General features: G+C 40.5%; 2 protein-coding genes and 1 long non-coding RNA gene across 9 annotated transcripts in view; 2 read left to right on the top strand and 1 right to left on the bottom strand.

Moving 5' to 3' along the window:
- LOC114598932 (uncharacterized) overlaps positions 1 to 7,427 on the bottom strand; it is an 84,845-nt gene extending 77,418 nt beyond the window's left edge. For all 3 annotated transcript variants that reach the window (XR_013392913.1, XR_013392912.1, XR_003707195.2), the window contains exon 1: positions 7,348 to 7,427. This is a non-coding gene — a long non-coding RNA (uncharacterized LOC114598932). The remainder of the gene's footprint in view (positions 1 to 7,347) is intronic.
- MYSM1 (Myb like, SWIRM and MPN domains 1) lies at positions 564 to 26,743 on the top strand. 5 transcript variants are annotated; one of them, XM_077928702.1, is made up of 20 exons: positions 564 to 587; positions 9,641 to 9,716; positions 10,306 to 10,376; positions 12,243 to 12,320; positions 12,418 to 12,441; positions 12,802 to 12,880; positions 13,395 to 13,493; positions 14,199 to 14,929; positions 15,676 to 15,806; positions 17,275 to 17,378; positions 18,212 to 18,289; positions 19,208 to 19,296; positions 19,602 to 19,656; positions 19,737 to 19,787; positions 20,617 to 20,691; positions 21,698 to 21,886; positions 22,170 to 22,302; positions 24,099 to 24,204; positions 24,327 to 24,384; positions 25,169 to 26,743. In XM_077928702.1, exons 2-20 carry the CDS (start codon positions 9,708 to 9,710, stop codon positions 25,331 to 25,333), a joined length of 2,325 nt encoding a protein of 774 aa, XP_077784828.1. In that variant the 5' UTR covers positions 564 to 587; positions 9,641 to 9,707; the 3' UTR covers positions 25,334 to 26,743. The 5 variants fall into 5 exon arrangements, with proteins under 5 accessions (XP_077784828.1, XP_077784827.1, XP_028589150.1 ...); XM_077928701.1 differs by lacking the exon at positions 564 to 587 and adding an exon at positions 6,264 to 6,385; XM_028733317.2 differs by lacking the exon at positions 564 to 587 and adding an exon at positions 7,590 to 7,731 and having other exon boundaries at positions 22,170 to 22,185.
- On the top strand, positions 1,080 to 5,430 carry LOC114598931 (CARD- and ANK-domain containing inflammasome adapter protein-like). The gene has a single exon (XM_028733320.2). The coding sequence runs from the start codon at positions 2,170 to 2,172 to the stop codon at positions 4,438 to 4,440; it is 2,271 nt and encodes a 756-aa protein (XP_028589153.2). The 5' UTR covers positions 1,080 to 2,169; the 3' UTR covers positions 4,441 to 5,430.
- Positions 26,744 to 27,068: the final 325 nt, after the last annotated feature.

The following is a 27,068-nucleotide window of genomic DNA, read 5'->3' on the forward strand; positions in this document are numbered from 1 at the left end:
ACGAAGGAGCACAATTGGCATCTATTCAAATGGGTGAGAGATCCAAAAGTGATGACAGTCTGGAAGCGTCCACAGAGAACCAGCTTCCAGAACACATAGGGGAACTTGAGTACCTCACTTCTAGGGAGAAACCCCCACACCCAACAATAACCCCACTCTGATCCAACAACCACATCGCACACAGGCAAACAAGGGAAGTGGGAAACACTGCAAAGTGTGACCATTGTGACCCATTTGTTCTATGTGAACATTTCTTTTAAAATATTTATCCCACTTTCTTTGAGGAACTTCCTCCACAAATGAGGAAATGCCCTCTTTGCAGAGAGCTGCCTATTTTGTGACCGCAACATGAAGCTGTAATAAAAAGACTATAAATCTATCAACTGCTCGTTAATTCTTATCTGTGAAGTTACCAAAAGGGGGGAGAGGAATTTCCGAGCTTGACACTCTGTGTTGTGCCATCCCATTCTGTGGCATTCCCACCCCAGCAGTGCTTGTGAGCAGCATAAGGAAAATGGAGCCTCTGCCTGGAGGGATGCTGGATGACTAGTAGAAGGAGCAAAGTTGTTGCTGCCCAATGGTTTTGGGTAAGGTTACCAAATGTTTTTCAATGAATCCAGGGACACTTTTCAACTTCAATGGATTTTGTATGGGGACTGATTTGTAAATCCGGGGACTGTCCCTGGGAAATGGGGACGTCTGGTTACCTTAGTTTTGGGTGTGGTGGCATTCTTTCATACATTGTGTGGGGATGTATCAGAATATACCCCTGCCTAGCACCCAAAAGCATGCCCTTTTCACTGTGAGTTCACTGGCTTCCTCTATGTATGGTTTGTGTATGGTGGATTTTGGCTATGTGTTCACAGATGGAGGGGCCTATCTTCTGCTTTTATGCTATTTTTGAATTTTCTGTTTTGTGTGTTTTCTCTCCTACTCCTGGGCTGAGCATGTATAGCCATCCTACCTGCTTAGAAGAATGCTGCTGACAGACCTATGCATTTATTTATTTATTTATTTATTTATTTATTTATTTATTTATTGAGTAGCTGGTTATTTTAATGATAATTCCATAGTGCTTTTAATGCTTTTTAAAAAATATTTTGTTATATTGCTGTGCACTGCCCTGGTATTTTGTGAGAGGGCAGACTATGAATATGTCTATAAATATAAAATAGCAGTGATGTAACTTTACTCCCGGTGCAATTGCTATGCAAGATTGTTCTGCTAATCTTCTGTTTATTAGAAGCCGCCATTATAATTTGCCCATATCGCTTTAATGAAAATTCCTCAGTTGTTAAAATATTCCACCTCGAGGACAGATGTGTTTTCAATGAGAATTTGCCTTTATCGAAACGCCATGAGCTCACAGCACTGATTAAATTATTACATGTTGCGAAAGGTAAAATAAATGTCTATTTCTTGATTTTTTTCATGTTTCACATATATGGCCCTTTCATAGCATGCCATTATGTTGCTGTCTGAAAAGTTTTATTGTTGTATGTACATTGCTTAGGATAGTTTTTTTAAAAAGTGGCTAATGCATTTTTCTAAATAAATAAAATAAATGCGGGATCTACTTTTTTTGAAGCATTAAACTCATTCTTAGCTACTTGCCCTGCAGCTTTTGATCACTGTGTGATATGCCGCTGTGTAACTAACTGACGGGTATACAATTTTATCTTAATGTTACACAAAGGCTAATTACATAGCAACAGTTACTAGCCTGCTGCTTTTCTTCTGACATGTTTGACAGATGGGTCACACATGCCAAATACATTTTTTTTAAAAGTTTCTATCCATCAACAGCTTAGCTACCCACTTTGAAAACTTCCTCCCGATTTTATCTTGCAAGTTCTTGCAATGCGACCATTTTTACTGGAATATTTTTACTGAGTTTTGTTTTGTTTCAATTCGTCAACTCCAGTCTGTTGTTAAGGAATAGAAAAGAGAATTGGAAGGCAACAGCGTTGCACAACGAGAGGTGAAAAGTTTATGCTCTCCCTTTCCCCCCTGTGTGTGTGGTTGTCGCTGAGATTTCCAGTTGGACCACCAGAATATTTGTTGGCAGAAACTGGAGCAAACTTATGTAACAATCTGCACTTTCTCATGCTAAATGCCAAACTTCAAAGGCATGTTTAATGTATTGCGGGTGCATAATCTAAACACATCATGTATTCAGCTGGCATGTTCACAAATCCCTATGCCACAGAAGTACTGAGAACGAAAAAGAACGAACTTGTAGATGGCATAAGGAACCCTGATCAGCTTCTGAACTGGCTGATAGAACATGGCATTTTTACACCGGAGAAAAAAATGGTCTTATCCTACTACAGAACAAGAACTGCAAAGAACTCCCGGGTCCTGGATATATTGGTTTCTCAAGGTGAGCGAGCTTGCAGGCTCTTTTTTTATCCATGTCTGAAACAGATTGAGCCACAGCTATATAACAACATGAGGAGTTATGTCAGCAATGTGAATGAAAGAATTGGTGATGCCAGAAGGCAACTGATAGGGTATCTACTGGAGAAAGATAAAGGGTGGGTTCAAAAGGGTAAAGATCCTCACCAAGAAAAGAAGGATAGCCCCAGACAGGTTTTAGCTAAGCCAGAAAAGCTGACTCAGATCAAACGTAAAGTAAAAAAGGATTCAGCTGCTGTGAAATCCCAAGACAATTCTTTCAATTCTCTTTCTGTCTTTGATTCTGCGGCTAAAGGTAATCTTTCCTATTTAGAAAAGATCTTAAAAGAGAATGATATTAACGCAGTAAACTCTGAAGATGAAACCCTCCTACACATTGCAGCGGCTCACGGGCATACAGAAATAATTGACTATCTAATCGGCAGAGGGGCTAAGCTGGAAGTTAAGGATAAGAAAGGAAGAACCCCGCTACACAGAGCTGCTGAGAGAGGTCACGGCGAAGCTGTGAAAATGCTGCTCCAGTCGGGTGCCAACATGTACACCTTGGATCAAGAAGGCAAGAGCCCACTTCATTTGGCCCATCAGAACCACCACACCCATGTTCTGAAGAGCATCCTGAAAGAAGAGGTGAGGCGACACAAGAACCAACACAACTTCCTGCACATGGCTGCTCTCAGAGATGACAGTGAGCTGGTGCAAGCCATCCTAAAGAATGGTGCTTTGAAGGATGCCAAGGATGAGAGAGGACAGACTGCTTTGGGCTATGCTGTGTCTCGAGGGTTTGAGAAGACTGTCCAGGTTCTCCTGGAAGCTGGAGCCAACATTGATTCCAGCATCATTGATGTAGCCTTTAACAGAAACAGTCAATCTCTCTTCAAGTTATTGATGGACTATTCCAAAGGCATGTCGCCGGCTACGATGGTGTCAGCTCTCTTTAAAGCCGTTCAAAAGGACCTGCATGGCATCGTAGCAGCTTTAATTGATAAAGGTACTGACAAAAACGCCCTCGATGAAGCGCAGTACACACCACTGCTAGTGGCGTGTGAGATGGGCAAGACCGAGTCAGCAAAAGTTCTCATTGAAAAGGGAGCGAGCCTGAAGGACAAGACCCCAAACTCAAGCAGTGCTTTACATCTGGCAGTTCAAGCTGGAGCCTCCTCCATTGCAAAGATGCTCCTGAGCAAAGGATTGGATGCCAACATTGCCGGGCAGGGAGATCAGACCCCCCTCCACGTGGCTGCATTGCACAATAAGGGAGGGCTAGTTGACTTATTGATTGACGGAGGTGCGAAAACTGATTCGGTCACTAAAGAACTGCTCACTCCCTTGCACATTGCAAGTTATAAGGGCCATGTGGAAGTTGCGCAAAAGCTGCTGCGGCGAAAGGCTAATGTCAACGTTAAGGATAAGCAGGCAAAGACAGCTCTGCATCTTGCTGCTGAAGCAGGAAACCCTGCTATGGTAGAACTGCTGCTGAACTTCAATGCTGACTCCAATGCAACAGACAAGGAGAAAAAGACCCCGCTTCATATTGCAGCCATGGGAGGTCATCTTAACGCAGTGAAAGCGCTGTTAGCAAAGAAGTCCAGGTTTGGTGCCAAAGACATGGACGGATGCACATCTATGCACTATGCCGCTATCAATGGGAATGTGGAGATACTACAGGCCCTTCTGGCTGCTGGCAAGAATAAAAATATCGATGACAAAAATATTTGGAGGAAGACGTCGCTACATCTTGCAGCAGAACACGGACACAGCGACCTAATACATTTCTTCTTGAGCAACGGTTCAGCCATTAATGCTCTGGACAACAATAAGGACACACCATTGCATTGTGCTTGCAGAGCCGGTCATTTTAATTGTGTGAGCGCACTGGTCAGCTGGTCTGAGGGGGGTAAAGCAAATCTACAGGCCACAAATAGCCTGAAGAAGACTCCACTTCAAGTAGCAGAATCCAGCCCAACTGAAAGCCAGGCTCAAATTGTTACTCTTTTGAAAAAGAAAATGTTATTGATAAGATAAATGTGCTAAGAAGAATCTACGTAAGAAGCACAAGTTGTTTCTGACTGCTGTCTAGTGCCTTGTTCTCACCTGTGTCTGGGCCCCCCTATTTCAGGGTCAATGCAGGAAATCAGTGGTTGGATCTCTTGATTATTATTATTTTAAATCAAAATCTTAAAGGAGGGAGGGTTCCTATAAACAAGCCCACAAAAGGCCCTAGCCTTAAGAAAACAACTACTCCGTCCACTGGAGGCGGTTGACAGAAGTGTTTCATTCCTCCAGAAGCAAGCCTCTCTGCATTCCTACAGAGGCAGGGCTTCCCTCACCTGCCAGCTCACTTGGTTTCTATTCTGAGCACAGAGGAGGAATGGGGCCCTCATCCCTCCTTCTCCTCAAGCCTACTCACTTGCCTGCATGCAATTCCATGCTGCCTACAGGTACTAGGCTAGTCCTTAAATGCAGTCATGGAAAGGTTAACCTTTTCCTTTAATGGCATCCAGCACATGGAATGCCATTCCATGGAGGGACTACGCTATCTCCCTCCTTGCCAGTGTTGTTTTGGTTTGCTCTTCAAAATTATTCAGTTGGATTACCGCTTAGCATTTAGTTTTTAGTTTAAGATTGCCTGCCTATCTCTTATTGTTCCTGATTTGTTTGGGTGTTTTATTGTTGTGTGCTGTTTTATTACAATTGATATTAGCTGCTTTGGACATAACCTTTTCGGGGTGTGGTTGGGATTACAGATATTACTGTACTAGGAGGGTTCTGCCCATGGGTGTAGCCAAGATTTTTGTTAGGGAGGGTAGGGCATTGTTGGAGGGGCAGAACTGACGTGATTGGTCAGTTAGTTAAGTATTTATATTGTTTTACTTGATTGGGACGTGGGCGGTGCTGTGGGTTAAACCACAGAGCCTAGGACTTGCTGATCAGAAGGTCGGCAGTTCGAATCCCCGCTACAGTGTGAGCTCCCATTCCTCGGTCCCAGCTCCTGCAACCTAGCAGTTCGAAAGCTTGTCAAAGTGCAAGCAGATAAATAGGTACCGCTCCAGCGGGAAGGTAAATGGCGTTTCCGTGCCATTTTGAAGCAGCTACTCTCTTCTGTTCTGCAGCCCAACTTTTCACCCATTTCCCCCTATGTCCATGCCTCCCCCTCCATTTTGGCACCCCCATTCACACAGCCCCCACTCCATGCCTCCTTTCCTCTCCTATTCTGTAGTCCCATTTGAACACATACCCTCGTGATTATATGTTATTGCATCTTTAAAACCTGGGACGCAGGTAGCTCTGTGGTCTAACCCACAGAACCTAGGGCTTGCTGATCAGAAGGTCGGTGGTTTGAATCCCCGCGACAAGGTGAGCTCCTGTTGCTCAGTCCCTGCTCCTGCCAACCTAGCGGTTCGAAAGCACGTCAAAGTGCAAGTAGATAAATAGGTACCGCTCCGGCAGGAAGGTAAACGGCGTTTCCGTGCACTGCTCTGGTTCGCCAGAAGCGGCTTAGTCATGCTGGCCACATGACCTGGAAGCTGTACCCCGGCCAATAAAGCGAGATGAGCGCCGCAACCCCAGAGTCGCCCGCGATTGGACTTAATGGTCAGGGGTCCTTTTACCTTTACTTTATCTTTAAAACAAATAAAATTTTAAGAGAAAGTATGTCAGTTAGCTTGTTCAGTTAGAGACGGTTAAGTTTATGGTTGTTGTTTATATATGGGTGTTTGCTTGATAATAAAATATCTGAATTACTGCATTGAATCTGGAACTTCATGTTGAAGGCAATACATGGTAGGAGTGAAGCACTCTATGGGAACATACTATGAAAAATTTGTGGGATCCACATCCATTAACTCTCTCATATAGGGTAGATGAGGAATGGAAGAAGGAAAGTAAGCGAAGAGGTGGGGGCTCTGAAAGGGGGAAAGTGTTTTAAGCAATGGCAGAAGTCTGAACAAAGCAAGGGTGGAGAAACACCGTATTACTTATTTCATAAAATTTCTACAGTACACTGCTTGATTGTAAAAACAAAAACCTTCAAAGCAATTTACAAAAAAAGATAAAACCAAATTTGTACTTGATGGTTGTACCTGTTCTTCCTGCTATATTGTTTATTTATGGAATTTGGGTCCCATTATTCCTTCAACAAGCTCAGAAGAGGCTTACATCAGGATAAAGCTGAGTCATGCTGACACCATTTAAGACAGCTGACCTGCTGTCTGTTCTGACACAATTCTTGGTGCCTCAACAACTTTATAGTTAATAATCTGAAAAGATACTCCCACATTTATGATTTCAGTCCTCTCTTTAGTCGTAAATATGAAAATTATCGTTAAGGATCTGCGAAATGCGTGCATTTTACAAATCTCCTATACTTGAGCAATAGGGCAATACAGTGGTACCTCGCGTTAAGAACTTACAGTAGTAATTCGTTCCGGAGGTCTGTTCTTAACCTGAAACCATTCTTAGCCTGAGGTACCACTTTAGCTAATGGGGCCTCCCGCTGCTGCCGCGCGATTTCTGTTCTCATCCTGAAGCAAAGTTCTTAACCCGAGGTAATATTTCTGGGTAAGTGGAGTCTGTAACCTGAAGCGTATTTAACCTGAAGCGTATTTAACCCGAGGTACCATTGTAATCTAACATAGGCAGTGGCTACTGGCGTGTGACAGACATATTTTTAACCGAATTCTAAGTAGGACCGGAATGTTACTTTTCTCCCGAGAGCTCTCCTTCAACTTCTATCCTTTGCTTTTGATCACCACCCATGGCTTGCAACCAGAAGAGGTCATTTTATCCCGTTTTAATTTCTTCCCGAGGACTCCCACTTTCCCGGCAAAATTCTGCTTTTTGTTTGGTTACGTTGCGCTTTTACGTTTTCATATTGGAAGCTTCCCCTTGTCATTCAACTATGTGTTTGTGTGTATAGAGACAAGAACATACCCTATTCTATTCTTCCTACCCTGCTTCTTCTCTTTTCCCATCGCGGTCCGCTTCCTACCAAGCTCTCTTCCTATTCCCACCGCGCGCACGCCCGCACCCCCCCCCCCCCGCCAAGCCCGCCGATTCCCCGTTAGAGCTTGAGGGCAAAAGGAAGGGCGCCCGCAGCTTCGCAGCTTCGTGCGGCGCATGCTCACAACTCTCTATGGTTGAACCGCATTCCCTGGGCCGGCCTTGGACCCCCCGTTTCCTGTTTTGTTCCCGCGACTTCCGGTGTCGGCGGCTGCGGCGTCGGCGGGCGGGTGTCGGCATGGAGGCCGTGGAGGAGCTCGACGTGGACGTCGAGGGGGACGCAACGGCGGGGGGCGCCGGGGAAGCGGAGGCGGGGTGAGTGCGGGGGGAGGCAGGCTTCGGGCCTTCAGCCCGGGCCCCGCGCGCTTCATGCCAGGCTCCCAACGGCAGCCCCTTCGTTGGCGGCGGCTGCCTCAGGCGGGCCATGGCTCTTACCGGGGGTCTCTGTCGCCTCAGCGCCTGGCAGGGGCCTTTCGCGGTGGGAGGGAGGTTTCTTTCCCCTCCCGCATCTTTATGGAAGTGCTCAGATCTCGCTCTGGCCTCACAGCCGCGGCCCTTAAGTCAGCCTAAAGGAGGAAGAGAACGCGTATCCTACACCCGAGTGTCTTCCTCGTGTGAATGCTACCAGAGCAAGGCATGCCTCCCCGTTCGTCTGGAGGCAAGACAGACAGTGGTCCGCTTGGCACCCTCACGCGAGGAAGTGTCATACCCTCCCGACATTTCTCCGGTTAAAATAGGTAAAGGTAAAGGTACCCCTGCCCGTACGGGCCAGTCTTGCCAGACTCTAGGGTTGTGCGCCCATCTCACTCAAGAGGCCGGGGGCCAGCGCTGTCCAGAGACACTTCCGGGTCACGTGGCCAGCGTGACATCGCTGCTCTGGCGAGCCAGAGCCGCACACGGAAACGCCGTTTACCTTCCCGCCAGTAAGCGGTCCCTATTTATCTACTTGCACCCGGGGGTGCTTTCGAACTGCTAGGTTGGCAGGCGCTGGGACCGAGCAACGGGAGCGCACCCCACCGCGGGGATTCGAACCGCCGACCTTTCGATCGGCAAGCCCTAGGCGCTGAGGCTTTTACCCACAGCGCCGGTTAAAATAGGGGCATCCTATTCCATGCCCTCCCGATATTTCTCCCGTTAAAATAGGGACATCCTATACCAGATCCTCCAACATTTCTCCAGTTAAGGTAGGGACATCCTATTCCAGGCCCTCCCAACATTTCTCCAGTTAAAATAGGGACATCCTATTCCATGCCCTCCCAACATTTCTCCAGTTAAAACAAGGATGTTCTAAGGAAAAGCGAGATATTCTGGGATCAAATCAGAAACCGGGACGGTTTCTGTAATTCCAGGACCGTCCCTGGAAAATAGGGACACTTGTAGGCTCTGTGATGTTCCCCTCAACAGCGTGTAGGTGGTCCAGGAGAATGACATGAATGAGCTCCACAGGAGTAATTTCTGACCTGACCTACCTAACAGCTGGTGGGGGGTTTTCTCTCCTGGAAATCTTCTGGAGGAGAAATGAAACAAGAGTTCTGACACCTTGAAGACATTTAATCGATTTATTATAGCACAAGTTCTTACGGACTTCAGTCTCACTTCATTAGATGCGTTGAGTGCCATCAGTTGCTTGCATGCATACTTCATGGGAGGGGGGCTTCTAAAGCAGCAAGATCAGAGGAATATGAAATGCAATGTCAGTTAGGGTTTCAGTGTGGGTTAGCCACTGCTGACTTAGATTAATTCCTTCCTAATTTTGACACACACGAATGCATAGTCACAGCACTGTCAAAAACATTTAAATCAGTATCCTTCCTTTCAGTTTAGATGGATCTGTCTGTAGTGCAGGTGCCACAAGAATAAGTATGAACTTTCTACATTAGTTCCTCTAATGTAGATCACTTTCCCTCCCATATATTTGACAAAGGAAGGACTTAAAAAAATAAATCACTTCCTGAGTCTCAGGATTTGATTTCCTACTTGTGAGAATTGTGAGGTAAAGCATCATATGGATACATCATATAATAGCTTTAAAATTGCCTTTGCTTAAACGTTTTACACCTCAAATTTAATATTTCTTGTACTAGCAAAAGGGGAGTATAGGATTGGGTGCAAGGCTTTGAAGCATTGCAACATGTGACATTTACCAAGCATTAAAATGCTAGTAGAACTTCAGCTTCTGAGAGGATCAGTTTTTAAAGTATATGGCTTTTTTATTTCATTTCAGAAGCTATGAAAATCCTTCATCCAGCTTACTCCAAGATCATTACCTTGATTCAACTTGGCGAACTGATATGGGTCTTGTAAGTGTCCTATGAAATGGGCTGTTAACTGAGAGAATGACCATCTTTTTGAAGACATCTTAAGAGGTCTTTCTATCATAATCACTTCAAAAAATAAGTTGGGATTCGAAGGGCATAATAAAAATACAACTTGTGCTGTTCCATGGAAACATACTGAAGTCTTTGAACGATCTGTGTTCCCAGCTAGCTGTGTAAAACAGCTGATTGGAACCTGGATTTTCTATACACAGATCTTCAAGTGTTTGTACAAGGGGTATTGCTGATCTGTACATGACAAGGGACCTCCAGATTTCAGCCATGAAATATAAAGAGGTGTCATGCCTGTGTTCTTTACAATGTGCTTATTGAAATTCTTTTCCATGTTCTTTTATCATAGTTTTTAAGAAAGGTATTGGATTTTTGGTGCACTTGAGATTTCTGTTAATCTTTTAAATTTATTATTTGCCACCAATTCCCTTGAAGATTTTGAAAATTTACTTCTTCAGTTCAGCTCTGCATCTGAAAATGAGAAGTATTAGCCTCTTTTCTGGGGTTGGTGTTGGAATTAATATATAAAACAAGTGTTCCATAACTTATGTTTTTCTCCTAGCCATGGAGTCTTGATAGCACAATTAGTGAAGAAAACAGGACTGCCATTGAGAAGATGTTGTTGGAAGAAGAGTATCCTTTACTTACTAATCAGCATGACAAAATAGAATCCTCACCCCAGTAGGAAATTAAGCTGTAGTGCAGGATTATAATCAATAGGCTACACTTTGTGATTAGAAATTGCTCCCTGACTACCTGATGGAAACTCTCATTAATCACCAAGGTGCCAGACATCTCTGGCTTCTTTAACAAGCGAGCCTTGCTGTTTCTATCCTTCTACTTGTGTCTGATTAATAATTAAGGTCTGGTGAATTAACATTGCTCAGTCAGCAGGTTTTTGTGCCCTTTGAGTAGTCCTTTGTTATTTATTCGTTTTCAATTACAGTCCAATAATAGCCTCATTATAACAATACCAATTTATAATACAATTATTAATACCAATCCTTCAAATACCAAATTATATTATTTAGATAAAGTGGCCCTCCGCATGCTAAATTTGATGATTTTCTTTATTTCTGCATTCCAAACTCTTATTAGTTTCAGTAACATTCCAGTCGTAATACTAATCCCTTATACAGCAACTGCAATATTAATAACTTCTATTTGTGTTGACACATTAAATGATTTATAAAACTGCAAGTGAGGAACTCAAAACTATATCCTTGTTCTTCCTGTGCATGGCAGTTATTCTGTCTGTGGTTGTTCTTCCTGTCCTTGTAAGATACTATGTCTTTCTTTTCCCCAATGGTTGCTGTTATCCATCATGCCTTGGACGGAGCTGATATCCCATTGTTGTTCCATAAATTTCTGTATCCCTCCATCCTGTGCTTCATTGTTTTGCACCAAGAGCTTTAACAACTGCTGCAAAAGTTGCTCTGTCCCAGTAAATAAACTGTTGTCACCATTTTTCCTCTCAGCCTGGGAAGAAGAGTGGTCTGTCGAACTGCAGATGATTCAATAAAGAACCTTATCAGTTCCTTGGCAGTTTGCAGACTCCTTTCACCCTTCCTTCCAACTGAAGATATATGAGCAACTATACGTCCAATTAAATTCCTAGCCCCCTTAGCGTTATTCAGTTCACTTTGTAAATAATAAAGACATTAGAGGGTTTTCTGCAGGCAAAGTGCTTTTGTTCTCACCGCCTCCCTGCCCCCCGCATTCCATGCCAGAGCGAGAGCCAGGTACCGAGACGAACGGCAAGTGAAGCCCAATCCCCCCATCCCTGGGCAGAATTTGCAAGGATGATTACCCATAATCATCCTTGTTTTTCCTTTGCCAACAACAATATCCTGATGTCATGGGGGCTGCCTTCATTAAGGCAGAGCGCGGAAGCCCAAAAAAACCTTTTCATGTGTTTATTTCTTTGAAGTTATCCCAAGACAAATGTCTAAAATAAGTTTCAGGAAATTTTGCCCCTTTTGGTTTTCTTTTGTTTGTTTGTAATTTTGTAATCCCAAAACAGCTGAGCTTAGTTTGTATTAATTTAAGAACAGTGACTTATTTCAAGAAACAGCTTTTAAATTCTCATATTGTTATTGTTATTTAAATGGGCTTGTAACTTTTGAAAGGTAACTCAGTTGCAAGGTTACTGTGGTGAGTGCTTGCTATTTTTCTTTCTCTGTTCTTCCTCCAACCTGTTACTGAAAGTTGCACAGTTGGTATCAATTTTCTGGCTTTAAACTGTAATCGTAGACATGCTTAATAGGGAGTAAGCCTCACTGGACGTAGTTCGACTTACTTCTGACCTTTGTATTTCTCTGCATTAAATAATGTTCTACTAGTGTTTGCAGTTAGTTTATAGCTAATCCATGTACTACAACTTACAATTCATTGGACTGCAGTTGCAGATTTTTGGTATGATAAATTATTAATTATGAAAACAGTAGCATGCAAAGAACCTCATTGACAGTACTTTAGAAAATCCTCAATGAATTCCAGATACTATCTATCTAGCAAATCCCTTCCAGAAAAAATTTGGCATGAACTGAAGGAAAGTGATAAAAAGTGCACAAAAAGGTAATGTGGAGTGTAATATTTCAAAGAGGGGGGAATTTGTGTTAAAAAGACTCGCCATCTTTACAAACTTGCCTTTGTCTTGTTTTGCACTTTACAGCCACAAGAAAGAAGCAAAAGTAACGTATGTACTTCTAATGTCACGGCTAAATATTAAGTGATTGTACTGAATATCTGAATACCTTTAGGACTCATGTTGATGCTTTCTATATATATATAAAAACCCCCTGCAAAAATTGCATTTTTTACACTGGTTTCTTTGTTGCATACCCTGACACCACCTCCCACTTCTTTTAAAAAATCTAGTTTTCTATTTAGGCAGTTGACTAAAATGCCTATACCAAGTTTCCAAGTATATTTACGTACATGTTATTTCTAGTGATTGAGGTTAATTTTTTTAAAAAAATATATATGTTTGTTTAGATACCGTTTCCTGGCATCTTTTTGTTTTACACAAAGGCATTTTGCTTTATTTTTATGTAAGGATACGCTCACCTACAAAATCAGCTAGTGGATCGCTAAAGTGGACAGTGAAAGAAAAAGAACTATTTGAACAAGGACTGGTAAATATTTCCTGTGGTTAATGTTTTTAGTAGTAACTGCCATTAGAAGTGGAAATCTCAATGTTCTTCAAGTAATTAAAAGTGTTTAAGGTACAGTTGTACTGCATGGCATGTTATTTGTTTTAAAATGTAACAAAGTGTTATACAGTGTACCTTTAGTGAAGAATTTTAATACTAAAATTGTTTCATGCTGGAGGAGATTCCTATGCAAGCCAACATGAATTTTTAGATGAAGTGAATTACTCATGTATGGTATTTGTGCCTAGCTACTTAATGGGATTTTTTTTAGCCATGGGCTCAAGTACCTTTCCTTTTCCTTCACTTTCTCAAAACTCTTAGCTGCTATCTTAACACACTTCTCTTGGTAAAAAGCTGCCCCAGAGTGGGAGAGAAAGAGGTTTTTAGTGAGCAAGTAACTTAGATGGGGTAAAAACAAAGCAGTGGAAGCTTCAGATGCTGTATTAAATTGATTTGTTTTGACTTAAGAGCTGAAGTCATGTTTATTTTCCATTAGGCTAAATTTGGCAGAAGATGGACAAAAATTGCCATGATGATTGGAAGTCGCAATGTTCTCCAAGTAAAGAGCTTTGCTAGGCAGTACTTTAAGAACAAGGTAAACTTGATATAACAACTTTCAGTTGACAGAATGACTCGGTAGCAAACCTTGCCAACAGATAACTAAGAAAGGATTACTTCGTTTGAACCTTGCTTTGTTAGTCTCCCACAGCAAATGATTTAGGCATTCATTTTTAATTTCCTGTAATATTGACCGCCTGCATTTTTCAAAAAGGGCTTTTAAATTTGATTAAACTTTAAGGGATAACTCTACTGTTCTTTGTCCACTGTCGACAAAGATCAACAGGGTTATCCCCTATCAACCTTGCTCAGACATGAGCAGCTGAGGTCCATAAGAGGAGGACTCTTGCCGTACATCACCATACTGTACTGCTAAATTTACTAAATAGAGGCTTCTTAAAGTCTGAAGCAAGAAGCACATAATTTTCTTTTCCACAATCAAAAACAGCTGGATAAGTTTTTAGCTGGCAAATGCTGAGCTGTGATAGAAATTCATATTATTATTTGGTTTGATAAGCTGTGTGTTTCCCTTGTGAATGTCGTTATCTGGTGAATGTCATTCACCAAAATGGGCAAAATTAAATGTCTTTTGCAAGAGGGCCCAGTTTTTATTAAGAAATTTAAGGAAACAACAAGCAAACATGACTTAAAATTAATAAATGTTTCTTTTTAACTACTGTTATTCATTTAGACTTTCTTACTTTGTCATACTTAACTCATTTTAATGTACTTCTCTGTTAAGGCAAAAACGGATGGCTCAGAAAAAGTGGAACTGCAGCCGTATGTCAATGTTCCTCTTCCCAGTGTCAATCAGGATGATGAAGGGAAGGTGGTGTCATGGGCACTCTTAAGAGGTCGGGCAGACCCTAATCTAAATGCAGTGAAAATTGAAAAATTATCAGATGATGAGGAAGTAGACATTACAGATGAGGTGGATGAGCTACTTTGCAATGTACCACAGCAAGAAACTGGAAAGTCTGATTTATTAGATATTCCAAAAAGTCCATCAGGAGAGAGCAGCTGGACAGAGCCTATCTTGGATTCTGCTGGACACATGCCTTCAGTTCTGTTAACATCAAGATTAATTCCAAAGCCAGAGCAGAGCACAGTCGAGAGTCTAGAGACTGCAATGTCATGCTCTGAGAACAGTGGTCATGGAACCATGGTTTCAGAAAATCAGAAATGTGATGGGAAAGGAATTTCTGATGATACCGATTGGTTTCCTAATCCAGAGAATTGCAGAGAACAGACAGACTTCACTGAAAACAGTCTTCTTTTCCATCCTTCCAACCAACTGGAAGAGGAGAATCAGATAGATGCAGAGGAGCTCAAGCCACCAGACCAAGAAGTAGAAATAGATAGACAAACCGTACTAGAAGAAGAAAAGCAGGCAATACCAGAATTTTTTGTGGGACGACAAGCCAAAACACCTGAGCGCTACCTGAAAATTAGAAACTATATTTTGGATCAGTGGTAAGCATTATAAGCCTGTTGGAAAATTATACAGTAAGGGGAATGTATGCAAAGCAACGGTGTGGATATTTAGTATCCTTTCTTTATGCAATCCATTTTCCAGACAAGTAATAGCCCGTTCCTTTATTGACTGAAGCTGGTTGATTGTATCTTCCTCCTTTGAAGCTTGACCAGGGTGGGTCATTGGTTAGCTCAAAATTATACATGTTGTGTGTTGGCTTGCTTAGCCCCCAAAGTAGGGAACCTGCCAGACCCTTGTCATTTAGCCCATAAGGCTGTGTTGGCCAAGCCACACCCACGTGTCCTACACCTGATGTCATATATGATGTCATGTATGAGGCATGAAAAAAATGTGATTGAGCCGAAAGGGAGCCCTGCACACAGCAAGACAAGGAAAGTAGCTGATTGTTGGGGCTCACATAATGCATTGCCTTTACCTTCATGGTTTGATTTCAAAGCATGTGGTCAAAAATGGGACATCTGACATGAGGTGATGGATAGGTGGGCAGCTGTGCCCACTTGTTAATACTTGGCCCATGGGGGGGTTGGGAGATAAGGCTCTGGCTTAGCCCATCAGAGATGACTTCTGACCCAGGTGGGCAAATCTCTGCATGAGTGGAATGGTTCATGTTTAATGGACTCCTTCTACTCCCACTAATGGGATACATCAAGAAATATCAAATGCTGCTAACTTAATTGCCCAGGTAATGCTTTATTTTATCATTTGTGGTGGTCTTTCATTATAGGGAAAGAATCAAACCAAAATATCTGAACAAGACTTCAGTACGCCCAGGGCTGAAGAACTGTGGGGATGTTAACTGTATAGGACGGATACACACATACCTGGAGCTAATAGGAGCAATTAACTTTGGTTGTGGTAGGAAGAAAATTTCAGTCTGTTCATTTAGTTTTATATTTTTTTTCTGCTTTTTCACAAGAGTCTCCAAAATTGCTTGTAATGTTCATCAGTTCTATTGTAACACATTTACTATATAGAAACTAAAACCAGAAAATAAATGGGCCATGGAAAGCATATGGGGGCACATTTAGAAAATATATTTTAAAATTCCGAACAGAAAGAGATGGAAAATATGGTTGTTGGTTGAGGCAGAAGTTAGTCCAGAAGGTACCATGTGGCAATCCTTCACTTACTCTTAATTATAAATTTTACCCCAAATATTGTCCTTCTACTTTGTAACCTATACACCAGATTTAAAAAATGTGCTTATGTAAAAAAAAAAAAAAAGGACTACTGTTTAATATCATTCCTGTTCTTTTGAGTCTCTTATGGTTACCATGGCTGTAGTGGTGTCTAGAAACATGTGACTTTCTTGGACAGGTGATGATTAGTCCTCCTAAGTGTTAGTTCTGTTGCCATGGCAGCAGACTGTGGCCAGCTAACCTCCTTTGACTGCCTGCATAGATGCTCAGAATCTACATGTAGTTTTGTTTTTGCGTCCATTCCCCTCTGATAGGCTTCAGAAACCCTTCCTTTCCCTCTTTTCTTACTCAAGGTCCTTGTCTGTGGGTAAGCTAGAACAAAAAACAAAGCTTTAAGCTCAGACCTATCCTCCAGTCATGGTCAAATGGATCCCCCCAAGAACCACAGAAGTTGTACTGGGTCAGCTAAGAACTGAACATAGCTGAATGGAACATAGTTGAATGGCAAAGGGAAGCTCTGCCATTATGTGACCAAGTTTGCTTGTCACATTAAGTAATGCTTCTAAGGAAACTATGGTTTGAATACTGTGAACAAGCATCTTGCTAGTTCACGCTGTGCAAAAGTGTCTCCGTGTCTATTAAAATACTTACTAAACGTCCCTGAGGGACCCAGCCACCTGATCTACACCATTTGGGCCTAGCTTCATTTTTGGATAAAGCCATTCAATATTTTTCCACATTAAAAAAGGACAACTCTTTATCCTTTCTTTTCTTTTCTTTTAAGGCTTCGAGAAATAATTGGACCGGTACTATATATTCAGTGAATGGAAGCTAAGAGACATCTGCTGAAATAGTGTATCGTTCAATATGGCCTAAATGCCACTGCCACCTGATATCATTCATGTTTTTTTCTCTTAATTTTCCTTCTAGTGTTGTCTGTGTAGCTCCCTTGGCTTGGTTGGCTCAGGTGACTAAACATTAGGTGGCATCATTGTTTTGTTTGTGAGACACTTACTTAGTCATGTCATGACTTTCATGTTGTGAAGAACAATTTAAAAGATTTATCTTTAACTCTTGGTGATTAGAATTTAAAGACATTCAAGAGTAAAGCCATCATTTGCTTGTGACAACCAGGTAGCTCACTTCTTACGCATCTGAGTTAGTTCTCTTGCTCATTTCTACAGAGCAGGCAATATATAATAGACCACAGCAAGTTGACAAAATTCGACCCAGAGAAGGCAAAGACACTATAGAAGCATATCAGCTTGTGCAGCGTCTACAGTCTATGGTAGGATGGAAATGTAATTTATGTGCCACATTTCTTCTTTTACTGCCTTTTGATCACATTCCTGCAGTGTGTGACTATAGTATTGCTGATTGGGAAGCCAACTAGACTACCTTTTCTCACAAACATTGCTTAGATCTTTCTGGGCTAAATAAATTATGTCTTGGAGTTCTGCACATACTACTATTTTTGTTTGGGGCTTTTTAAATTATACATTGCTTTCAGGAAAGAATGTTTGTCAAATACTTAAAAAGTGGCTCTTTGGATCCAGTGCATTTCACTTCATTGACTGAAACCAAATGAACTGTCTTTTAAGAAATCAAGTGAATAGGAAAGGAATGTATATGCAAGGTGTGTCTTTATGTGTATGTACAGCAGCTGTAATCAGACACATTTTTACTTTGATTCAGCATATACTTTCAGGGGTTGTTAAAGCTCCACTATCTCTACCATAAGTAGAAACCTTACAAATGATTGGTGCATAGAAGCAGAAGTACTGGATGCTGTGCTTTATGGAGTGAATAAATGGCAGTGCTGGTTCTTTAATTCTTATAAAGCATGTTTCTATTGCCAGCTTGTAATTGGCCCACATCATTTTGGAGTATAGTAATGCAATGTTCACAATGGGCCCAGGTGGCTGATGGCTTGACTTTGACACAAGTTCAAAAAGTAGGTTCAGACCAGTCCAAGAAGACGAGTGATCTGTATTCAGAAGCTTATTGTGAGCATGCCAGTCCACATTCTGCTACTCCACAACAATATGTGAATTGCTTATACAAATACTGCTGACTTTATGCCCTTGAACAGACCTGCACATGTGTTTCTGTTTGCCGCAGCGTACAAGGAGACGGCGTGTCAGAGACCCCTGGGGAAACTGGTGTGATGCCAAAGATTTGGAAGGGCAGACTTTTGAGGTAACATCACTTTTAAACTTTTCTGATATTTTTCAACTCCTCACGAAAGTCAACCTGTTCCTGCAGTGAAACGCTTTTATTTAATTATGTGAGCTGTAACTGTAACCCACCCTTTGAGGTTTCAGGGCGGCTTACAAAAATTTAAACTTAAGTAAAAATACTAAAATATTGCAAAATAAAACTAAAAAGTTCCACATTTTGTAACCTTTCCTCTTAGGGAAGTTTCTCCAGCTCCTTGATCATTTTGTTATTGTGTCCTAAAACATGATTCAAGAGCCAATGACCAAAAGTTCAGATCCAGAGGTCGTCCATGAAATTTATATGCTGTAGGTTTAAAACAGGCAAAAGCATGATGTGTGGAATAAACTGTTGCAGCAGTAGCACAAGTAAATAGATCTAAAGTTCGTGAATGAAAGGTCTTCATGTAAATAGGAGATAAAATACTTGGGTATGGGACTTCTGTGTTTCAAACCAGCATACTTCTTAACATCAAATACCACTGAGAAGCCATCTTTGCTGTTTCATGAGCTTCCCTAGAACATCTAGTTGGCTACTCTGAGTGCTGAAGTAGGTGAACCTTTCAGTTTGACATACTATAGCTATACAGTGGTCTTAACAGAAGCACTATGTAGCAGGTAGGAAAGAAGGACCTTGTCTAGAGGTGGAGTGACAAAATCTTATGCTGTTTCATAGTTTGCTTGAACTTGGAACAATAAATGGGAAAGTGAAGGAAGCTCTTCCAGATTTCTATAAAAACAAACAAAACAGCTACTTTTGGTCTTGGTTCCCTGAGGCTCATCTTAACAGTGACAGCAGCTGTGGGCACCTACTAAATTCAGGACAACTGAAGTTCAGTGTGCTTAAGCCCACTGATTGAACTTCAGGCTGTTTTAACTAATCAAGATGTTTTGTTTTTAGCACCTTTCTGCTGAGGATCTAGCTAAGAGGAGAGAAGAGGAGAAGCTGAAACCACCGAAAGCATCTAAAGGACAAAGGCAGCCCAAAAGGTTTACATTTTTGTATATGCCTACAATATATTTTAGAAAAAGTAGCTTATGTTACTTTCAGTATGATTCCTACCTATCAGCAGCACTTACGTTGTACTACTTCACTGAGCCTAAAGCGCAGTTCACAAATGCGGAGATACTCCTGTGACTCTTAAAAACTACCACATAAGTCTACAAGTTCAAACAATTTGCTAGTTTTGTATATAGTAATTAAAACTACAATAGAAAAAATGTGATTTTTAAAAAAATGAGTTTTCCCCTTTATTAATTGTATATTTTCAGAGCAATTTTCTTTCATTTTATAGTTCATTTGATCCCTTTCAGCTGATCCCTTGCTGTTCCTTCACAGAAGAAAAACCAGTAAGTATGAGTTAATAAATAATCAAGAGCACACCTTTGTTTACTTAAGCAGGCTTTCCTTATCATTTTTATCTTTTCAGGAGCCATTCCAAGTAACGGTAGCTGCAGAGGCACTTCTCATCATGGATTTGGTAAGAACTATACTTTATACCCATTTTCCCGATTTGTTTGGTTCACTTCAAAGCACAAAGGGAAGGCTTGATCCATGCCAAAACCACAATTACCCTCCATATTGCTGCTGTTGAGACTACTGCTATACCATCTGCACCCTTTAACTGGCCAAGCTTTTTTTTCTGGCTTACCTAAGTAATGGGTGATGGCTGTAACAGCCCATAATTTCTTGTTTCTGTAGAAGATAATAACCCTGAGAAAATCTCTAAACAGGTATGAGAATAAGCTGTCATAAATGTGATGCTGCTGCACAACAGTATAATGCTTCTTATGAGCATGGGTGATTAGTCATGCCAGAAGAGAAACTCAGAATGTTAATATAATCACCTGCAAGGGAAAAGTAAATTCTATTTTTTAATACCTTTCTTGCTGAAATGGGGGAATATTTGTACTTTTGCTTTTTTCATCTGTTGTCGATCCATAAGTAACTGTTGGAGCCTCAAGGCCACTATTTAGTGCTTTTCCTACTAAGTAAAGATGGCTGTGTAATTTTTGATCTTCACAGTCCCTTATGGGAGCAACTGACTTGATTTTTATCAGCACTGGCAAAAATGCCCAGGTAATGACCTGGTTTAGCCCCAGGAAAAGGGAGGGAGTACATAAAGCTCATTCATTCACATAGCACTAAACCACAGTTTAGGGTTGGATCTAAGTGCAGCATCTGTGTAATTATTGGTGGTAAAGCAGAGGTATGAAGAGCTTTCAGGGTTTGGGTGGGTGGGGTTATCATACATGGTTTCACTACAGAACTCTTCAAAATATCCAAATGATTTTTTCTTATGTCTTTAGCATGCCCATGTTTCAATGGCAGAAGTAATAGGACTGCTAGGTGGAAGATACTCTGAAACTGATGGAATAGTTGAAGTAAGTATCATGCATGTTTAAAATTCAGTAACATGAGAGCAGGCCTTATCTGGGGTGGCTCCCAGAATGTGGAATGCCCTTCACCTCAGAAGATTGGCTGGTGCTCAGCACCAGCTAAGACCAATCTACTTTTCCAAGGTTTTATGGAATATTTTTTTTTTGAAACTACAGTATTTTTAAAAACTTTATTATTATCTGTTTTATCTGCTCCTTTGGGACATTATTATAATATTTATGGTTTAATATGTTTGTAACCTGAAGTAATAAACATAAACACAAAACAGCCTTAATCTAGTCTAGTGCAATAGGCATTAAACCAGCCTATTACGAGGACCAGGTCTTAGTACCTGCTCATGTGCCCACAGGGATTAGAGGGAAACAGGATTTTCTTATGATTGATGGGGGCATCTTTGAGTAGACTGGATTAACCCCAGAGGCTATTGCAGCATCCATATATATGCATCCTTTAAGCATCTTACTATATCCTTGTAATACTTTTCCTGTAGTCAGTATGGAATTCAGGAAGCTGCTAGTTTTTTGAACAATGGAGCAATCCTACACCCAAGAAGCTGGTTCGAAGCAAGGTGTGAGTGAAGCTGGTGAAAAGTATACCAGATTTAAACTCTCTTCAGGAGCAGGGTTACATATGGCTGAGTTGGCTTAAGTGTAGCAGAGGGGAAACAAGCCTTTAAGATAGTGTTTGAGTTATATCACCCTTTTTGCTGTCTTAACTGTAATCTCTTGCCATGCCAGTTTAAGTTCAGCCAGGCTCTGGGGGAAATATGCCAGCGTATCTCTTGCTGGACCACAAGGATGAGGAGTTATGTCATCACCCTTGACTACCCTGAGAACCTCCTGGCTCAGGTGACGTTATGCTGGATCCTAGCTCTGTTCATCCCAGCAGATCTTGCTCTATCGGATTGCTCCCTATGTGTATTGTCCTCAAGAATCAAACACTACACCACCACTGAATTGTAAGGCCTCCAATCTGATTGATTAATTACAGATTTGCGCAGCAGAACCGTGCAATAGCCTCAGTACAGGATTGCAGTGTGAGATGGACCCAGTATCTCAAACACAGGCATCGGAGACACTTGCTGCTAGAGGTTACAGTATTATTGGGTGGTATCATTCTCACCCTGCCTTTGACCCTAATCCTTCAATACGAGATATTGATACGCAGGCGAAATACCAGGTAACAACCCCCCCCCCCCGATGTGTGTATACAAGGGGACTGACTTTGCTTTATTGATGTTTAATTTAATAATGTTGAGCAAAGGAAAACTAGAAATTATGTAAATGGTAACATTTCAAAGTACAATCCAAATAATTTATTGACCCTTTACTTTAAAGTGACTACTTCTAATTGTAAGATGGGGGGTTTTCAGAAAGCAAGTTTGCATTGCATTCTTGATTATTTTCATAGACACAAACTTTAAAAAAATAAAAATTTTGCCCTTTTATATTTTTCCATACAGAGCTATTTCTCCAGAGGTGGGTCAATGTTTGTTGGTGTGATCATAAGTCCTTATAATCGAAATAACCCTCTTCCGCATTCCCAGATTACTTGTCTGGTAATCAGTGATGAGACCAGTCCTGATGGATCCTATCGTAAGTGGGTTTTTTAAAAAAAATATTCTTAATACCTTTCTGCTTCCTATCTTCATCATTTAAGTTACATTTTGAAAGAGGAAAAATTTGGGGACTGGTAAGACAATATAATTTAAAAGAAAGAATAAATATAATACAATAGGTTGCAGTCCTAACCTTGATTACTTCCAAGTAAGTCCCACTGGATCCAGTAGGGCTTCCTTCTGTGTATACTTGGTTAGGATTAGAAACTTTTGGAATATAAGATTTGCACTGTAAATAATATGGAGGTGTTTTACTGGAACAGAGACCATAATGTTAATCCTCACGGAGAGCAATCACTGCATGTTTTAGGGGGTTGTGGTAAGGGTGTCTTTTAAGTAATGAAAATAGCAATAGCACAAGATGATCAGGAATCAAGGATTCATTTGAATCACTCTGTTAAGAAGATAAATGTTTTTGGGTGATACCCAACATTAGTTAGAGTGCAATTGTTGAGATTATTGAATCTAATTTATGTTCACTGACTGCAGTGAATCTACTCTACAGTAGATGGATATTGCCTTATGTATGTAGCATTCCATGCCCTGGTTGGGATGGAACCATGGAGTCAGGATTTAGGGGTTCAGATTGCCCAAATTCCTCGCACCCACCTCATGCATGCAAATTCCCCAACCCCTCTCTACCCAGATGCTGAAAGGTAGATTAAGAACACTCCTAAATTTGTATTAACTAGAGCTAATAATGATCACTTGTAGATAGAAGGGTCAGGTAGGGAAGGAAATTCATGCACATGGGGTGGGGGTGGAGGCAGCACGTGGATTTGAGATTATTCCCTGAACACTAGCTCTTGTTACAATTAATCTGGCCCAACTATTTAACATTGTGCTCCTCGTTTCTACTTGCATACAACTTTCCTCTATGCTGCAAATTGCTTATCCTATAAGTGGGGAGGGAGGGAACCTCATCAGTATCCATGAAATGTCTGAGGGTCTGTAAGTATAGGAAGCACTTTTTTCTGAATTTGAATAATCTAGTTAAACCTGAATCTTAGAAAATACTATTATTCACAAAGCAATTTTGATGAATGTGAAGAAAAAATCTTTTAAAAATAGAAACCTGATCATATGGAATAGGGTGAAAATCTAAAAGTGCCGAAGTTAGTCTTTAATCTCTCAGTGACAAAGCCGGTCTTGAAATCCCTCTTTTGATATTATCATTAATACTTTCCTTAGCAGATATCCTGAGCATGAGGACAATTGCAGTTTGAATAAATGAAAATGCAGATTTATCTTGCTGTGGAAAGAGGGGGAGGAAAAAAAGTATTGTCGATTTCAATCATTGAAGGTTTACATGTGCAAAATGTTGTGCATATGAGAGAGAGAGAGCAAAACAGCCTAGTGCTCTCTAGATACGTTGAACTACAACTCCTATCCTGGGGTAACGGAAGTTATAGTACAAAACATATGGAGGGCACCCTGTTGGGGGAGCCTGGCTTAAACAGACATTTGTCATGTGATACAGGACCAGAAATAGAAGTCCAGAGCACTTTGAATGAACAGGAGTTGACCCGTGCTTCAGATCAGAGTCTTACTTTGCATTCAAACAAATATTTCTACTTCACAAAATATTGCTGCTAAACCTAATTCTGGGATTGAAGCTACTTCAGGCTACAACTAGGCTAAATGGGCTCACTCTTGACGGTACATTGCTGTTTTATGTGCACATATTTTTGCTCTTCCCAGGTATGTAAGATACACATGTCAAAAAGTAGGAAGTGTAATATTCCATGCATAATATGTTTTAATGGCTTGCAGGCCTGCCATACAAGTTTGAAGTGGGACAGATGTTGGAAGAACCTAAATGGGAATTAGTACTGGAAAAAACACGATGGATAATTGAAAAATACAGGATGTCTCATAGGTGTGTGGCTGCTTGCATTTCAGAATCTTGTAGTAAGCCAGTTCCAAATTACTGTATTTGCATTTCAATAGAAAATGTTTTTATATAGCGACTGATACAGTGTTGTCATATTTTTACAACAGCTGGGTGCCCATGGATAAAATCTTCCATAGAGATTCAGATTTGACCTGTCTGCAGAAGGTAATAATTGTAAATACATTTGCTTCTTGCCTATAAATACCTAAAGAAATCTAATCTTGTATAGTTATAATAGAAATCTTAAATATTCGTGGAACGGGGTTGGAAGCAACAGGCATATGCAAAAGCTACCCAAATGTAACTAATGTTTTTGGCTACTAATGTTTTGTGCTTTCCTTCAGGGTAGCTTGTTGTTTTGGTTTTTGCAAATGGGTTTCAAAATGTTTTCATAAAAATGTCTTTTGATTTAATTGTTACATTTGAGGATGGGCTACAAAGTAGGATGTTTTCCTGTCATGGGCATCATTTTAGGTGCCTGTCTCTTAATAGTGGAATGGGTGTCTTACATAGGCAGTGAAAAACAAATTTTATATGGTGCTGTGCGGAATTGTTTTTCTTGGACTGTAGATAGAGATATCCACAAATTAGAGGGGTTCTTTTGCTTTGGTCACTTTTGCATGGATTTTGGTAAAGGATACTTATAGTGTTATGAACGTTTGTGACAAGTTGCACATATAATCGTACATGTTAGTAAATTTTAAAGTTAAAATGTGTTAACACACTGTAGAATTATTCACTGCTTTGACAGTTCTTTGATCAGAAGCCAGCTGTTGAATGAATGAAAAATCTGTGTAAATGGTCAGATACAGTTCAGTTAGTGCTAACATATATAAAGCAAGTCCTCAGGGTATTTGAATTAAGGAATACCAATAGATTTGTGATGGCTTTTCTTCCTAAATGTTGCTTCAATGCTGGTTTGTTTGTTTTTTCTTCGATCTGAAACTAGTTGTTGGAGTGTATGAGGAAGACTCTAGGCAATGTGGCAAATAGTTTCATCGCTGAAGAATTCCTGGCACAGCTAGAAAACTTATTCCTTTCAACATACAATAGTGAGAAATGGAATGATACTACTGAAGAAAATAGCATGTGTCCAAATGACCTGCCAATATGATAGTGCTGAAAAGAATAAATGCGCACTTTATTATAAAGTGTCCATTCTTGAACGTGACAGCATCCACTGCGGGTCAAGAAAATGACTGTTACTGAAAGACAGTGTGAAACAATCATGACAAACTATCTGATCTCTGACATAACTTCTAATCTTCTGAAATTATGGATGTGTTGCAAAGAGCTGAATGAACTACTTGGCAGCCCACCACTTGGATAAAACAGTTGCGCCATTTGTTGCCCCAAATAGCTGAAGTGATAGTGTTCTGCTTGGACCAAGAGCTATTAGAAATTTGATGTTAACATAAATTAGTTATATTACCTACCTTGTGCCATTTTAGGGAACACCCCTGTGTTATACATTTCAATGTCTAATGTATCTGCAAGCACATTTTGTCCAGTGGATAAACCGAGTTGTATTGCACATTGCTGAAATCGGGAAAGGATGGAAAACCACAAGACAACAATGATATGATTTCTCATTGAGCATCTCAGCCTTGAGTTTCTCACTTGATTCGTGATTCAAGAGGCTTACTGCTTTCAACAGAAGTCTGCAATAGCAAAACAATATTGGACTAATAAATCCTTCATATCAAATTCTTCTATCCAGATTAATTGTATAGATTTGCAGAGTTTGGGTGGCCTTGTTCATTTCTCAAGAACTAGGGAAAGAAGGCTGAGGCTTTCCAAACAGAAATTAAGAATTGTGCTTAAAACATTCCCTTGACCCTTTGGTATCACAACTCAGAATATGTACTAAATATGAAAGACATACAAAGGAGTAAGAAATTTTCTGAAGGATTATATAACTTTATTCTTGAATCCCAGGTGGACTTTTTTATTTTTATCCTGTGGAAGTTATGGATGAATGTGCAACAAGATCCACTTTAGCCCCTTTAGTTCAGTATTAGAATATATTTGACTCCGTAATCATCTGCATGCAAGGGACCCTATATCATAGTGCACTAGGTGTATTCACATTGCTTTTGAAATATTACCTGTTACTTGACTCCTTAGACCATTACGACTTCCAAGTTGCATGTGATCCAATGCCTCATCTTCCCCATTGAAATTCTAGCATATTGCTAAATAATATCCGGGAATTCCTCTGGACTGGAATATCCAAAACCATAGTTTATGTTTTACAGAGTTATGTGATAATCATATTGCAGCTTCTAAATTTTATTGTTTACATCCTTATTGTAAATCTGCATATTGCATATGACAGTAATGTAAATATTGTATATTTGTACAGAAGAGAATTACTGGACTATTTGACCCTCATATAAAAGCACAATACAGGTATATTTGCCCGTGGTGTCTATATCAGGAATTGAGAAGGATTTTATCATTAAAACAATGCAAAGAACTCTTCTTGCTCACATTGCCCCTTCAATAAATTGTGTGAAGATGATTTCAATGTTGTTTGGCTTCAAATTAGTATTTCTGTACATAAAAAAATTGAAAAAAATCCCACGAACATTGCAGATTTATTTGTTTTTCTCTCATAGATTTGCATTTAGGAGCATCATTTTGTATCAAATAATTAAGTACTAAATGTCCTGGGGCTCAGCTAAACAGTACAAGATCAATTTCAATTTCTAATTGCACACATTTCGAACTTTGGGTCAAAAAGCCAGGCAGACTTTGTTCCTTGTTCATTGTGTGTAAATATTAACGTTTTGAACCAGCCACAAGATTTGGTTTTCATTCTGATTTGGCATTTATTTGGAAATTGG

Source organism: Podarcis muralis, chromosome 5, assembly GCF_964188315.1.
Source record: "Podarcis muralis chromosome 5, rPodMur119.hap1.1, whole genome shotgun sequence".
NCBI lineage: Eukaryota > Metazoa > Chordata > Lepidosauria > Squamata > Lacertidae > Podarcis > Podarcis muralis.

Excerpts from the sequence above, each read along its gene's own strand:
- LOC114598931 (XM_028733320.2), top strand. The coding sequence starts at position 2,170 with ATGTATTCAGCTGGCATGTTCACAAATCCCTATGCCACAGAAGTACTG.
- MYSM1 (XM_077928701.1), top strand. The coding sequence starts at position 6,279 with ATGAGGAATGGAAGAAGGAAAGTAAGCGAAGAGGTGGGGGCTCTGAAA. Across the intron at positions 9,717-10,305 it reads GGCGAACTGATATGGGTCTT|CCATGGAGTCTTGATAGCAC; the intron begins GTAAGTGTCCTA and ends TTTTTCTCCTAG. Across the intron at positions 12,321-12,417 it reads GATAAAAAGTGCACAAAAAG|CCACAAGAAAGAAGCAAAAG; the intron begins GTAATGTGGAGT and ends TGCACTTTACAG.